The 15,312-nt window shown below is 49.5% G+C and overlaps 1 protein-coding gene across 1 annotated transcript in view; it reads right to left on the reverse strand.

The window, feature by feature from the left end:
- Nucleotides 1-2,331: 2,331 nt before the first annotated feature.
- Nucleotides 2,332-15,312, reverse strand: part of ODAD3 (outer dynein arm docking complex subunit 3) — a 35,002-nt gene continuing 22,021 nt past the window's right edge. Inside the window, exons 11-15 of the mRNA XM_073587447.1 lie at nt 13,804-13,964; nt 4,500-4,656; nt 4,250-4,405; nt 3,939-4,023; nt 2,332-3,858 (exon numbers count right to left, since the gene is read on the reverse strand). Coding sequence (XP_073443548.1) covers nt 3,728-3,858; nt 3,939-4,023; nt 4,250-4,405; nt 4,500-4,656; nt 13,804-13,964 — 690 coding nt within the window. The 3' untranslated portion in view covers nt 2,332-3,727. The remainder of the gene's footprint in view (nt 3,859-3,938; nt 4,024-4,249; nt 4,406-4,499; nt 4,657-13,803; nt 13,965-15,312) is intronic.

Genomic DNA, 15,312 nt, shown 5'->3' on the forward strand with positions numbered 1-15,312 from the left:
AGGGGTAATAAGAGGATCAGGAGTCGGGTTACTGTAATAAGAGGTTACAGGGGTAGTAAGAGGATCAGGAGCCGGGTTACTGTAATAAGAGGTTACAGGGTAATAAGAGGATCAGGAGTCGGACTACTGTAATAAGAGATTACAGGGTAATAAGAGGATCAGGAGCCGGGTTACTGTAATAAGAAGTTACAGGAGTAATAAGATAATCAGGAGCTGGGTTACTGTAATGAGGTTACAGGGGTAATAAGAGGATCAGGAGCCGGGTTACTGTAATAAGAAGTTACAGGAGTAATAAGATAATCAGGAGCTGGGTTACTGTAATGAGGTTACAGGGGTAATAAGATCAGGAGCCGGGTTACTGTAATAAGAGGTTGCAGGGTAATAAGAGGATCAGGAGTCGGGTTACTGTAATAAGAGGTTACAGGGGTAATAAGAGGATCAGGAGCTGGGTTATTGTAATGAGGTTACAGGGGTAATAAGAAGATCAGGAGCCGGGTTACTGTAATAAGAGGTTACAGGGGTAATAAGAGGATCCGAAGTCGGGTTACTGTAATAAGAGGTTACAAGGGTAATAAGAGGATCAGGAGCCGGGTTACTGTAAAAAGAGGTTACAGGGTAATAAGAGGATCAGGAGCCGGGCTACTGTAATAAGAGATTACAGGGTAATAAGAGGATCAGGAGCCGGGTTACTGTAATAAGAGGTTACAGGGGTAATAAGAGGATCAGGAGCCGGGTTACTGTAATAAGAGGTTACAGGGTAATAAGAGGATCAGGAGCCGGGTTACTGTAATAAGAGGTTACATGGTAATAAGATCAGGAGCCAGGTTACTGTAATAAGAGGTTACAGGGTAATAAGAGGATCAGGAGCCGGGTTACTGTAATAAGAGGTTACAGGGTAATAAGAGGATCAGGAGTCGGGTTACTGTAATAAGAGGTTACAGGGGTAATAAGAGGATCAGGAGCCGGGTTATTGTAATGAGGTTACAGGGGTAATAAGAAGATCAGGAGCCGGGTTACTGTAATAAGAGGTTACAGGGGTAATAAGAGGATCAGGAGCCGGGTTACTGTAATAAGAGGTTACAGGGGTAATAAGAGGATCAGGAGTCGGGTTACTGTAATAAGAGGTTACAGGGGTAATAAGAGGATCAGGGGCCGGGTTACTGTAATAAGAGTTTACAGGGGTAATAAGAGGATCAGGAGCCGGGTTACTGTAATAAGAGGTTACAGGGTAATAAGATCAGGAGCCGGGTTACTGTAATAAGAGGTTACAGGGGTAATAAGAAGATCAGGAGCGGTTACAGGGGTAATAAGAGGATCAGGAGCCGGGTTACTGTAATGTGGTTACAGGGTAATAAGAGGATCAGCAGCTGGGTTACTGTAGTAAGAGGTTACAGGGGTAATAAGAGGATCAGGAGCCAGGTTACTGTAATAAGAGGTTACAGGGGTAATAAGAGGATCAGGAGCGGTTACACGGGTAATAAGAGGATCAGGAGCCGGGTTACTGTAATAAGAGGTTACAGGGGTAATAAGGGGATCAGGAGCCGGGTTACTGTAATAAGAGGTTACAGGGGTAATAAGGGGATCAGGAGCCGGGTTACTGTAATAAGAGGTTACAGGGGTAATAAGAGGATCAGGAGCCGGGTTACTGTAATAAGAGGTTACAGGGGTAATAAGAGGATCAGGAGCCGGGTGACTGCAATAAGAGGTTACAGGGGTAATAAGAGGATCAGGAGCCGGGTTACTGTAATAAGAGGTTACAGGGGTAATAAGAGGATCAGGAGCCGGGTTACTGTAATAAGAGGTTACAGGATACGCACTGGTGTAACTAGAACAGTCCTTGTAAAAGTGTACGAGAGATGGATAAAGGAGTTGGAATAATGAGTGCAGGAATGAGTATAGTTCCTCACAATCTTGGAGATCCGGTGACACAGAGCAGCTCTTCTTAATTTAAAAAATGGGTAACTTTGGTTCCAACATCATGTTCCTAATTCCTGAGATGACAGCTTTGAAGCATAATCTCCTGCTTTAGGAACTGAAATTCATAGGTGACATGATAGCAAAAAACCATCCCCACTTCTAAGCAAGGGGCCCGGAAGTATGGGAGTTATTATTTGGGAATTGACCTCGGCCATAACTCTGTAGCTCGCTCTCTGTCTGCCGTCACTGTGTACGATCCTCGGTCTGGTGACGACCCTGTCACGTACATTTCTGTTTTGCTTTCGCTTGGGTGCAAGGGTATACGTAAAGCGATATCTGGTGGAAACGTCCAATACGTAGTGGCAGACAATACACAGGGTCTCTCTGGTTATTAACGTAGGGAGAGAGACAGGGTTTTTAGAGAATTTTTATTTATTTGTTATAGGGAAAACATAAGAGGTCACATTTCAGCGTGTCTCGTGTCTCAGGATCACGTCACAAAGCAGCTGTTCCCACAACACTTCTGATCTTGGCAGCGTCATGAGAAGTCAGAGTCCGATTCTCTGCCCCCTGTCTGAGCCACTTACAGAGAGGGAAGGAGGCTGACATGGGATGCGGACAGTGGTGGACTGAAAGAGACTGCACATGTACACGACTGTAAATCTAGGATGCAGGACAGGTAGACGACTGCAGATCTATGAAACAGGACAGGTGGACAACTGCAGATCTATGAAGCAAAGCAGGACAGGTAGACAACTGCAGATCTATGAAACAGGACAGGTAGATAACTGCAGATCTATGAAGCAAAGCAGGACAGGTAGACAACTGCAGATCTATGAAACAGGACAGGTAGATAACTGCAGATCTATGAAGCAGGATAGGTAGGTGACTGCAGATCTATGAAACAGGACAGGTAGACAACTGCAGATCTATGAAGCAGGACAGGTAGACAACTGCAGATCTATGAAGCAGGATAGGTAGAAAACGGCAGATCTTTGAAACAGGACAGGTAGACAACTGCAGATCTATGAAACAGGACAGGTAGACAACTGCAGATCTATGAAAGAGGACATGTAGACTACTGTAGATCTGAAACAGGACAGGTAGATGACTGCAGATCTATTAAGAGGGACAGTTAGACGACTGTAAATCTAAGATGCAGGACAGGTAGATGACTGTAGATCTATGAAGCAGGACATGATTGTAAATCTATGAAGGACTAGTACATGATTGTAGAGGACTAGTAGATTGTAGATCTAGGAAACAGGACTGGTAGATGGTTAACCCTAAGCAAGTCAGGAAGATGAACCTAGTCCTATAAAATAAGGCAGGCAGATAAGCGGACAGATAAAAGATTGAAGATGTACAAGAAAGAACAGGTTGACAATTGTAGATTTATGAAGCAGGACTGTTAGATGATTACAGATCTTTAAAGCAGGACTGGTAGATGATTACAGATTTTCTGAAGCAGGACTGGTAGGTAATTACAGATCTATGAAGCAGGACGGGTAGCTGATTACAGATCTATAAAGCAGGACTGGTAGACGATTACAGATCTATGAAGCAGGTCTGGTAGATGATTACAGATCTATGAAGCAGGTCTGGTAGATGATTACAGATCTATGAAGCAGGTCTGGTAGATGATTACAGATCAGAACTGGTAGATGATTACAGATCTATGAAGCAGGACTGATAGGTTATTGTAGATCTTGGAAACAGGACTTGCTGTACAAAGTGGATCAGATTATTGAGTGTAGACCTAGCTATGTCAGGTGTAACTCTAGCAGGACTAGGGTGCCACCGCTATCCCTCACTGCTTCCCCTTTTTCTTCTTGGGCCGGGCCTTTCTCTTGGTCTTAGACTCTATGATTTGCTGGGACTGTTTCTTTAGACTGGCGCGGGTCACCACATCGCCGTCGTCCTCTCCGCTGTCATCGTCATCTGTAGACAAATATTAACAGGTAGTGAGTCGCCTACAATAAAAATATTCACTAATCAAGAGCTGTTGGCTCCCCACTTACCATCAAATGTGTCCTGCTTGGCCGGTGCCGGCAATGGGATGCGAACGTTAAATGCTGGAAGTTTACCCTCGATGGAAGCCTGGAACTGGAGACAAGAGGTAATGTGTTAACACCCCGCTGGTATATAAAGCTTATTCTGACATGCAGAAAAAACTTCAGTGGAGATGAGCAGTAATACTAGACACAGCCTGCGTGCCTGGAGTTGCATACATATATCGGTAAGGTTTTACGACGAACCAACGCTGTGCAAGGTAACTCTTTTGATCTCGCACATGTCATCCATCTTGGTTTTTCCAGACCCTTCATCTTACCGCCTCCTCCTCCATCTGCCTTATGATCTCTCCAATGTTCTGCCCATCTAACTCCTCCATGAGTTTCTGAAGCTTCTGGTCAGTCGTGTGCAGGACGTCCAGTACATACTCATCTGACTGAGAAGACAGATCCTTTGCAGGAAAATGGCTCCTGGGCTGATAAAAGAGAATAACAGCAGTAAACACATACCAAATGAATTCTGCGTTCTCTATTCACTGGTTTCGCTCCCCACCATAACTGAGTACTCACCACCTTGACATGCTGCACTTTGGTAGATAGGTGCTCCACTCCAGACTTTGCTGCCACCAAGATTTTGGTCATTTTCTCCAGCTCTTCCTTATACTTGTCTCGTCTCTTCTCTTCCTTCTGTAGATGAGTTTGAAGCTCTTCTAAAACCTGCTGACCGCTGTGGTTGCGGCACATGGGACATGACTAGTTAAACAGGTGTAAGGTCTGGACATATTTCTAAAAACTGCTCTAGACATCTACCACAATATAAGGGTCCCAATTCTGAAGTATCACAGCCTTCCTCAGCTGCCCACCAATTAATGCAATGGGGGCCAATATGGAGGATAATGGACATAACAGGAAGCGTTTGTCTTTTTTAGGCCACTTTCTGGGTTCCACCTAAGTGGTTGTGATCTAACAGCCACTTTATGTTTAGAGGGATCATTGGACAAGAAGCATTTCACACTGGTCCCTGCTTTTAAGACCACTCTTAAAATTATCCAATATTCTGGAGGTTTCCAGAAGAATTGACGCATTACTACAAATGAGCGATTCGATTGGCCCGGAATCCAGTATGGTCCTCCATGACAGCTGGACCAGGCAGTCTTCAATTCTGTGCCCAGTATACTGGCATTGTTTGCTGCTTTTTTGGCCCTACAACGTAATGAGGTGTCAAGAATACCATGCAAGGCCGAATTCTAAGGAGGACCGGACTGGGCAAAACAAATTGCACAAGTTTAAGCATTTAACATGCAGGAATACTGTGATGTACAATGTCTGTGAGGTATGGGGTTTTGTCCACAAAATATGATGTTTTCTGTTGTAACTTTCCAGAAAGATCCGGCAGATATGACAATCCAGGCTGCTAGCTCTGCAGCTTCATCCCTCCTCCCTTCACACACACACACAGAGCAGTGCCACCCCCCCTCCTCTACAGCCTGTGTTCGCACTAGTAATAGGAGACCCCCCTGCTGTTACAACCATTTGTTTCCTTCTCTCAGCTGAAAAATGCGGGAAAAGGTCTTTGTTTGAAATAAAGGTTAGTAGTAAACCTTTAAGAGCCTGCCCTGCGAAAACCGTACCAAGTAGAGATATGAAAATCATATTTTTGTAATCCGGGCGGTCACAGCGTCGCTGCCGTGGTTCTGGCGAAGCGTAATCCTTTCAGAACCTGAGATATGTGTTCCAGCTAAACGGTGTATCAGAACTACTGCATATTTGGTCTTGAATTATTGTACTCAACAAATCACAGCCAATGATGCCCTATATGTGTCTGTGCGGGCTGCCCCCACGGAGTTATGATTAGTATAAGTTTTCTAGTGTAATTCTAAATCCAAAAGGGAGAGGTGGGATTAACCCAGCATGCATCTCTCCGTGATGTCACATAGCAAGTCTATAAAGCATTTCCTGGACAAAACCAGGGCAGAACAGCTCAAGTCGTCGTGCTAGAAAGACCCAGATGAGCGGAGAAGTGCAGCTCCGCCTCCACCCACCTTAGCCGCATGGTCTGCCTAAGGAACAATATGGAACTGTGAGTGTACTCTCTTTGTTTTCTCCACTTTTATTTTATACCTGTACTGTACATATTTTATGTCTCAATTTTATAGCAACTTTTATCTGTAATCACTGTCCTCTTTCGGAAAATAAATGAAATAATTATTTAGATCTGTCTCCATGCTCTAAGAATCGAACTATACGCCTTTGATAGATAATCGCTACTAATTCAAGGGGTTTGCCACGGACCCTCTTAATTTAACACTGTCAATTAAGTAACCGTGACTGGTGGTAGCGTGTTGTGTACGGCTATTGTGGCTTGCTGGCAGTCTAGAAGGGTCTTATATTGCTGAATGAGGGGCTGCGGCCACAGCATTAATAATTCCCTTACTGCAGAAGCCTGATTGCCAGTTCACAACAGGCAGCCCGTCCGGCGACCAATTATCCTAGGTGCAGTTCCCTGACTGACCTGAGGGTAAGGGGGGCGCCGGAGAGCTGCGAGTTCCAAAGTGGAACTGAGAAAGTGGGATATACATAAATCCCCGCAGTACTTGGAAGATTGATAGCAGTGGTGGGGCATCCAAATTAAACCCCCCCTGCGGCAAATTGTAGAGCGAGAGTAGCTTGCTGGATATTTTGGTCACATGGTGCCAGTGGCGGGATACTAAGATAAGCCCCAACTGTGCCTGTGATAGCCGTGTGCCGGCAGTGTGTCTCGTCCCTCCGTCCGCTGATACACCCGTGTCAGTGGTGGGACTGTGACATAGTGGTGACACAGGGTCCGCTGTCCGTCGCGTTTTGGTGGCAGCGGGACCCCCGTTAGTCGCCCCGTATTTGGACGAATGGCCGTGGGCTGTTCGTCACATATTGGTGGCAGAGCGGTGGGATAATCCTAGAGCATTAGTGATTTGGTTTGAGCAATCATTCCTCTCACTAAAAACCTGCACGGTTCCTGCGGGAATCCTGCATCATAGGTTTTGGAGAACAGACTCAGTGGTTACTAGTTCTGAGACATTTGTGTGTACGTACAAGTATTCCCTCCCATTTCTTCGTTTTTCTTTTCTATCTTTGATTTGGCAACCATGGCTACGTGGGGAGAATCTTATTATAAGCAGCTTAATAAGGACATCCTGAGGTCCCTGTGCACGTCAAAGCAGATTGATGTCGCCGACAAGACCAAAGCCCAGTTGGTCGCGGCTCTAGTGCAATGGGAAGAGAGCCAGGGCGCAGAAGGCAGCACCCGTGCCGATGGTGCAGCCGCAGGGGTCCAGATGGTGCAGACCGCCGGCCGGGAAGTCCTGGACCCCTATCTGCAATTGGCTCTACAGCAACTCCCTGCCGAAGACCATGTTGGACGTCTGCAGCTGATCCAGCAAGCTCAGGAGAGAGCTGAGCGCCAAAGAGAGGCTGAGAGAGCCGAGCGCCAGGCGCAGAGGGCCCATGAACTGGAGGTACTCCAGCGGGGTGGGAATGCCCCCACAGCCCGAAGCCGTGAGCCCAGCAGCGTCCAGACTCCTAAACCCCGGCCAGAGCATTTTCCCGTGATGGAAAAGGATAGGGACTTGGACACGTTTCTGCGAGCCTTCGAGAAAGCCTGCAGACAGTACCGACTGCCCGAAGACCAATGGGCCAGGTACTTGACCCCAGGGCTAAAAGGCAAAGCTCTGGAGGCGTTTGCTTCTCTTCCGAAAGCGCATGATGATGACTATGACGCCATAAAGCAGGCGCTGATCGCCAAATACCGGCTGACACCTGAGGTATACCGAAAGAAGTTCCGGCACCTCCAACGTGGCCCACACGATAGCTACAGTGATGTGGTGCAAGGACTCAGGACCCACTTTGACCAGTGGATCCATGGACTGTCCGTTGAAACCTTTGAGCAGCTACGGGACCTGATGATCAAAGACCAGTTCCTGCATCTCTGCCCAGCTGAGGTCCGACAGTTCATCCTGGACCGCGAACCGACGAACGCGGACAAAGCGGCGCAGATCGCCGACAACCACGAGGCCAACCGGAAGCCCGAGATGCGGAGGCCAGTCGCCACCAGCTGGAAAGGGGGTAAGCCAGCAACCAACCCCAATGCCCCAGCTAGCCATCCCTCCGGAGGCCCTGTCCCTGTTGCCAACAACAGGCCGGCTACTGACAGTCGCCTGTGTCACCACTGCCAGCGGCCTGGTCACTTCTTTTACGCCTGTCCGAACAGGCCGAAGAACCCCCCAGCCAAGGCCCCCGGGCCCAACGCCTCTGTTCTTTTGGTGGGAGGTGTGGTTGGGAGGGCTGACGACAACGTTCAACCTGTTCAGGTGGGGGCCCGTCTTGCTACAGGCCTCAAGGACACCGGGGCTGAACGAACCCTCATCCGTCCTGGACTGGCGGCCCCTGAAGAGTTTGTTGAGGGGAAAACCCTGACTGTCACCGGGATTGGAGGCACCCGTTGTCCCTTGCCAGTGGCACGAGTTTATCTCGATTGGGGTGCTGGGAGCGGGTTGAGGGAGGTGGGAGTGTCTGAAAACCTGCCCACTGATGTTTTATTGGGGACTGACTTGGGGCGGATGGTTGCATACTACGTCCCTGACACCCTTCCCCAAACTGATAATAAGGGTAACGTTAACCCTGATGATGTTGATGATGGGAAACTGAATGTGTTACCTGCTAATGCCTTGATGAGTAATGATGTAACTAACAACCATTCTTTCCCCAGGTATGATGCTGATGCTGATGTGAATGTACCAAAGCAAACTGATAACCATTCTTCACCTAGGAAGGATGATGATGATGTTGATGTATCTGTGCCGACTGAACCCGTTAACCCTTTCTTTGAAGCGGTAGATGTGTCCACAGGTACCGAAGTGCTCAGTCCCGTCACTCCGCGGAGTGAGACGGCTGAGGAACCCCTGGCAGGAGTAAGCAACGGTGCTCAAGGAAATGGGGAGGTGCATGGGGACCATGAGGAAGGTAATGCCATGCAGCTGACCAGTGCCACCGAGGAAGGTAACTGGCCCATAAGTAGCCCTGCTCCTGAAGTGTTGGGGGTGGATGGGGAGGTAGAGCACAGGGCAGCACCGGCTGGTGGGTCTGTAGAAATCCCCAGGGAGACAGCATACATAGCAGCTGTCACACGCAGTCAGAGTGCCCAGATCGCAGGTAACGCACTGTCTTCTGGACCCTCTGCTGCTACAGGAGAGACTGAACCAGAGGTGAACCCAGAGCCGGTTCCAGAGGGTCCCAGTAAAGGAGGTACCCTGACGTCACTTCTGGCAGCCTCCAGCATGGAGTTCCAGGCTGCTCTGCACTCAGATGCCAGCCTGGAGAAATTGAGAGGTCTCACCGAGACGCCCACCTCCAAGCCTGATAAGGAGAGGTGTTCTGGGAACGAGGAAGGTTGTACCAGGAGACAGTACCCGGAGATCCTAAAAAGGAGTGGTTGAGGGAAAGACAGCTGGTCGTCCCCTATCAGTTCAGAACTGAGTTGTTGCGGATTGCCCATGAGATTCCACTCGCTGGACACTTGGGGATCGGCAAAACAAAGGCACGGCTGTCTCAACACTTCTATTGGCCCAAGATGGGGACAGATGTAACACACTACTGCCGCTCCTGTGCCACCTGTCAAAAAGTGGGTAAGGCGGGGCCTGCTCCTAAGGCTCCCCTTATTCCTTTGCCGGTGATAGAGGAGCCTTTCCAGAGAATCGCGGTGGACATTGTAGGACCGCTGTCCGTCCCCAGCAGCTCCGGAAAGCGATACATTCTCACCGTGGTAGACTACGCTACCCGGTACCCAGAGGCAGTAGCTCTGTCTTCAACCAGGGCAGATAAGGTGGCTGACGCACTGGTGACCATTTTTTCAAGAGTAGGATTTCCCAGGGAGATGCTTACCGATCAAGGGCCCCAATTCATGTCTCGCCTAATGGAGGCTCTCTGTGAGAAAATGCAGGTGACGCAGCTGGTATCGAGTCCGTATCACCCACAGACTAATGGTTTGTGTGAACGTTTCAACGGTACCCTCAAACAGATGCTCCGCATACTGGTTGAGACCCAAGGGCGCGACTGGGAGCGGTACCTCCCACACCTGCTGTTCGCTTACAGAGAAGTTCCGCAGGCCTCGACCGGGTTCTCCCCCTTTGAGCTCCTGTATGGCAGGCGAGTCCGGGGACCCCTTGGGTTGATAAAAGAATCCTGGGAAGATGAGCCAAACCCCACAGAAGTGTCCATCGTGGATTATGTCATGCGCTTCCGTGACAAGATGCAGACCTTGACGCAGTTGGTGCATGACAACATGACGCAGGCTCAGGCTGACCAGAAGCGCTGGTACGACCAGAACGCCCGGGAGCGGACCTACCAGGTGGGTCAAAAGGTGTGGGCGCTGGTCCCTGTACCAACGGATAAGCTTCAGGCAGCCTGGGAAGGCCCATACGTCGTCCACCAACAGCTCAACCCGGTCACCTACGTGGTCACGCTTGACCATGCTCGGGGTAGGCGCAAGGCCTTTCACGTCAACATGCTGAAGGCGCACTACGAACGTGAAGCTTGCGTCCTACCGGTCTGCAATCTCCCAGAGGATGGGGAGGAAGATCCCCTCCTGGACATGCTGGCCCAGGCCAAGGCCGATGGGTCCATTGAGGACATGGAGATAAGTGGTTCGCTAACCATATCCCAGCGGTTGCAGTTGATGGCCACCCTGGAACTCTTCCGGCCCGTGTTCACCAACCGTCCTGGGAGGACGGAGTTAGCGGTTCATGACGTGGACACCGGGAATCACGCCCCATTACGGCGAACACCTTATCGGATCTCTGAAACGGTGCAACAAGTCAAGAGATAGATGAGATGTTAAGGCTGAGGGTGATTCGACGGTCAAAAAGCGCGTGGGCTTCACCTGTAGTCCTCGTGCCTAAAAAGGATCGAACCACCCGGTTCTGCGTGGACTACAGGGGGCTCAACGCCATCACAACCTCTGATGCCCACCCAATGCCGCGCATCGAGGATCTGCTCGAACGGTTGACAAACGCCAACTACATATCCATCATGGATTTGAGTCGGGGATACTGGCAGATTCCCCTGAGCCCTGAGGCGCAGGAAAAATCCGCCTTTATCACCCCCTTTGGACTGTACGAGTCCACGGTCATGCCCTTCGGCATGAAGAATGCCCCTGCCACTTTCCAGCGGATGGTCAACCACCTGCTTCGGGGACTGGAGGAGTACGCAGTGGCGTACTTAGACGATATTGCCGTCTTCAGTTCCACCTGGGAGGAACACCTTCAGCACCTCCAGGAGGTGCTCAAGCGTCTTCACCAGGCAGGCCTGACCATCAAGCCGGGGAAGTGCCAGATAGGCATGCGCGAGGTCCACTACCTGGGGCACCGGGTAGGCGGGGGTTCCATGAGTCCGGAGCCAGAAAAAGTGGACGCAATCGTGTCCTGGCCCACCCCCAGGACCAAGAAACAGGTGAAGTCCTTCTTGGGCACTGCAGGGTACTATAGGCGGTTCGTACAGGACTATAGCGCCCTTGCCAAACCCTTGACTGACCTCACCAAGCAGAGGCTACCCCAAACAGTCAACTGGACAGATGACTGTGAGGCGGCTTTCCAAGCTTTGAAAGCAGCCCTGTGCAACTCTCCAGTGTTGAGAGCAGTCGACAGCAGTCGCCCGTTTCTGGTACAGACCAACGCCAGCGAGTTTGGCCTCGGTGCTGTGCTTAGCCAGGTCGACTCGGGGGACCAAGAGCACCCCGTGTTGTACCTGAGCCGGAAACTTTTGCCGAGGGAAGTGGCATACTCGACCATCGAGAAGGAGTGTCTGGCCATGGTGTGGGCACTGCAACGTTTGCAGCCCTACCTGTACGGGCGCGCCTTCACGGTGGTAACTGACCACAACCCTCTGAGCTGGTTGCACACAGTGTCCGGAACCAATGGAAGGTTGCTCCGCTGGAGCCTTGCCCTTCAACAGTACGACTTCACTGTAAAACACAGGAAGGGCAGTGAAAACGGCAATGCCGATGGGTTGTCCCGCCGGGGCGAACCCGCTGAGGTGCGCATGGCCGATTACCGAGAGGTAATGCCTCCTTAGCGCCCTCTTAAGGGGGGGAGGTCTGATGTACAATGTCTGTGAGGTATGGGGTTTTGTCCACAAAATATGATGTTTTCTGTTGTAACTTTCCAGAAAGATCCGGCAGATATGACAATCCAGGCTGCTAGCTCTGCAGCTTCATCCCTCCTCCCTTCACACACACACAGAGCAGTGCCACCCCCCCTCCTCTACAGCCTGTGTTCGCACTAGTAATAGGAGACCCCCCTGCTGTTACAACCATTTGTTTCCTTCTCTCAGCTGAAAAATGCGGGAAAAGGTCTTTGTTTGAAATAAAGGTTAGTAGTAAACCTTTAAGAGCCTGCCCTGCGAAAACCGTACCAAGTAGAGATATGAAAATCATATTTTTGTAATCCGGGCGGTCACAGCGTCGCTGCCGTGGTTCTGGCGAAGCGTAATCCTTTCAGAACCTGAGATATGTGTTCCAGCTAAACGGTGTATCAGAACTACTGCATATTTGGTCTTGAATTATTGTACTCAACAAATCACAGCCAATGATGCCCTATATGTGTCTGTGCGGGCTGCCCCCACGGAGTTATGATTTGTATAAGTTTTCTAGTGTAATTCTAAATCCAAAAGGGAGAGGTGGGATTAACCCAGCATGCATCTCTCCATGATGTCACATAGCAAGTCTATAAAGCATTTCCTGGACAAAACCAGGGCAGAACAGCTCAAGTCGTCGTGCTAGAAAGACCCAGATGAGTGGAGAAGTGCAGCTCCGCCTCCACCCACCTTAGCCGCATGGTCTGCCTAAGGAACAATATGGAACTGTGAGTGTACTCTCTTTGTTTTCTCCACTTTTATTTTATACCTGTACTGTACATATTTTATGTCTCAATTTTATAGCAACTTTTATCTGTAATCACTGTCCTCTTTCGGAAAATAAATGAAATAATTATTTAGATCTGTCTCCATGCTCTAAGAATCGAACTATACGCCTTTGATAGATAATCGCTACTAATTCAAGGGGTTTGCCACGGACCCTCTTAATTTAACACTGTGAATTAAGTAACCGTGACTGGTGGCAGCGCGTTGTGTACGGCTATTGCGGCTTGCTGGCAGTCTAGAAGGGTCTTATATTGCTGAATGAGGGGCTGCGGCCACAGCATTAATAATTCCCTTACTGCAGAAGCCTGATTGCCAGTTCACAACAGGCAGCCCGTCCGGCGACCAATTATCCTAGGTGCAGTTCCCTGACTGACCTGAGGGTAAGGGGGGCGCCGGAGAGCTGCGAGTTCCAAAGTGGAACTGAGAAAGTGGGATATACATAAATCCCCGCAGTACTTGGAAGATTGATAGCAGAGGTGGGGCATCCAAATTAAACCCCCCCTGCGGCAAATTGTAGAGCGAGAGTAGCTTGCTGGATATTTTGGTCACATGGTGCCAGTGGCGGGATACTAAGATAAGCCCCAACTGTGCCTGTGATAGCCGTGTGCCGGCAGTGTGTCTCGTCCCTCTGTCCGCTGATACACCCGTGTCAGTGGTGGGACTGTGACATAGTGGTGACACAGGGTCCGCTGTCCGTCGCGTTTTGGTGGCAGCGGGACCCCCGTTAGTCGCCCCGTATTTGGACGAACGTCCGTGGGCTGTTCGTCACAAATACGTTGGGTCTTTCCTCTTGTATAAACCACAAATGCCGAAATACAGCATTTTATTGGGGTATTCTCATGATACCCCCCTAGGATATGCCATAACTAACTATGGTAGGAATATCCCTTTGATTGCAGCACCTGTCTGACTTGTGTGTAGGTACCTAGATAGCTTGGCCTCCCCCGAATACTTCAGCTCCTGGAAGGCGTCCTGCAGTCTTTCTTTTTCCTCTTTAAGCCTCACCAAAGTCCGCTCATTCTCGCTCTTCAGCTCCTCCAAGTGTTTGTGGGTCTCCCCCTGGGCAATGAAGCGTCTCACCACTTCCTAATCAGTGGAGGATACAGAAAAAAAATCGGTTAACTTTAATGGGGTCTATTTTGTAAAGCGATCATCAAATTGTGTCATGTTCCCTGCATCAGATAATATATTCCCCTCATTGTCCTGTGTGTGGCCTGCTGCAGGAGCCTCTCCCCTCTGCCCTATCTGCAGTAGGACAAAGTATTGCAAAGCTTTGACCGCTTACAATGGATTTAAAAAGTCTACACACGCCAGGTTTTCATCATGGAAAAATAAATCCAACCAAGAAGAATCATTTCAAAACTTTCATGTCGTCTATAATCTGTACAAATCCATTGAGAAAGAAACTCAAATCATTTTGAGGGTAAAACACAAATTAACAAAACTAAAATAATGTGGATGCATAAGTGTGAACACCCTGTTATAATTGGGGATGTGGTTGTGTTCAGAATTAGCCAATCATATTTACCCTCATGTTACATAGCAGTCAGTGCTCAGCCACCATCATTTACAAGGATTCTGATTACCCTGATAGAAAATGTCGCTGTTCTAGAAGGATTTTCCTGACATTTTCTCAGTTGCATTGTAAAATCCATGGTCTGTAAACACCTGATGACACAGCAAAGGGATCTCACTGTTTAAAGTGGCTGGGAGCATTTCACTATGTGCACGCTGCCCCTTTAAGAGCAGGGGCATGCACAGGCACGCTGCCGAGAAGTGCTGTGGCGCATACAGCTGGAGATAGGGAGCACACCATGGACCATGGCCGGGCTGATGAGTATGATGGTGTCCGAGCATGGAGGAAGAAGGGGAACCATGCAAGGATGCCAGCAAATACCATTACAGTACACCTCCTTATGCCCCCTCTTCTTCAAGCTACCGGACTCTCTGCAGAGAAGTTGGAGGCCGACACTTCTTCACGGACTCCCACAACTTCTCTTCAGGACCACGACTTCTCTTGTCCACTAGAAGAAAAGTGACACCTCTCACCATCTTCACGACTAGGATGCTTCTCTTCATCAAGCCATCCTCAGCTTAGGAGAAAGCGAGCATAGTACCAGGAACTTGTCATTAGGATGTCTCTCTCCGTTTGCTGATCAGCTACCAACCCGGTAGATTCAAGGACAAACTGGAGTTCCTCCGCCTGGTTGGTGGGTCGCAGAGACTTGGAATATGCAGCCGCCTTGATGTTCTCTTCTGGGTCCATCTTCAGCCTGGTCTCCAAGACGACATGTCCACAAGGGAGGATCCTGGGAGCAGATCACTGGAACAAGTGTCGGGATGTGTGAGGACATCGCCTCTGCTTCCGTTCTTTCGGAGACGCCAGTCCACACCGTGTCGGCGACAAGCAGACCTTGCGGAGAAGGTGGCAATA

The sequence above is a fragment of the Dendrobates tinctorius genome, unplaced genomic scaffold, assembly GCF_039654945.1.
Source record: "Dendrobates tinctorius isolate UK_male_01 unplaced genomic scaffold, ASM3965494v1 ptg000099l, whole genome shotgun sequence".
Taxonomy (NCBI): domain Eukaryota; kingdom Metazoa; phylum Chordata; class Amphibia; order Anura; family Dendrobatidae; genus Dendrobates; species Dendrobates tinctorius.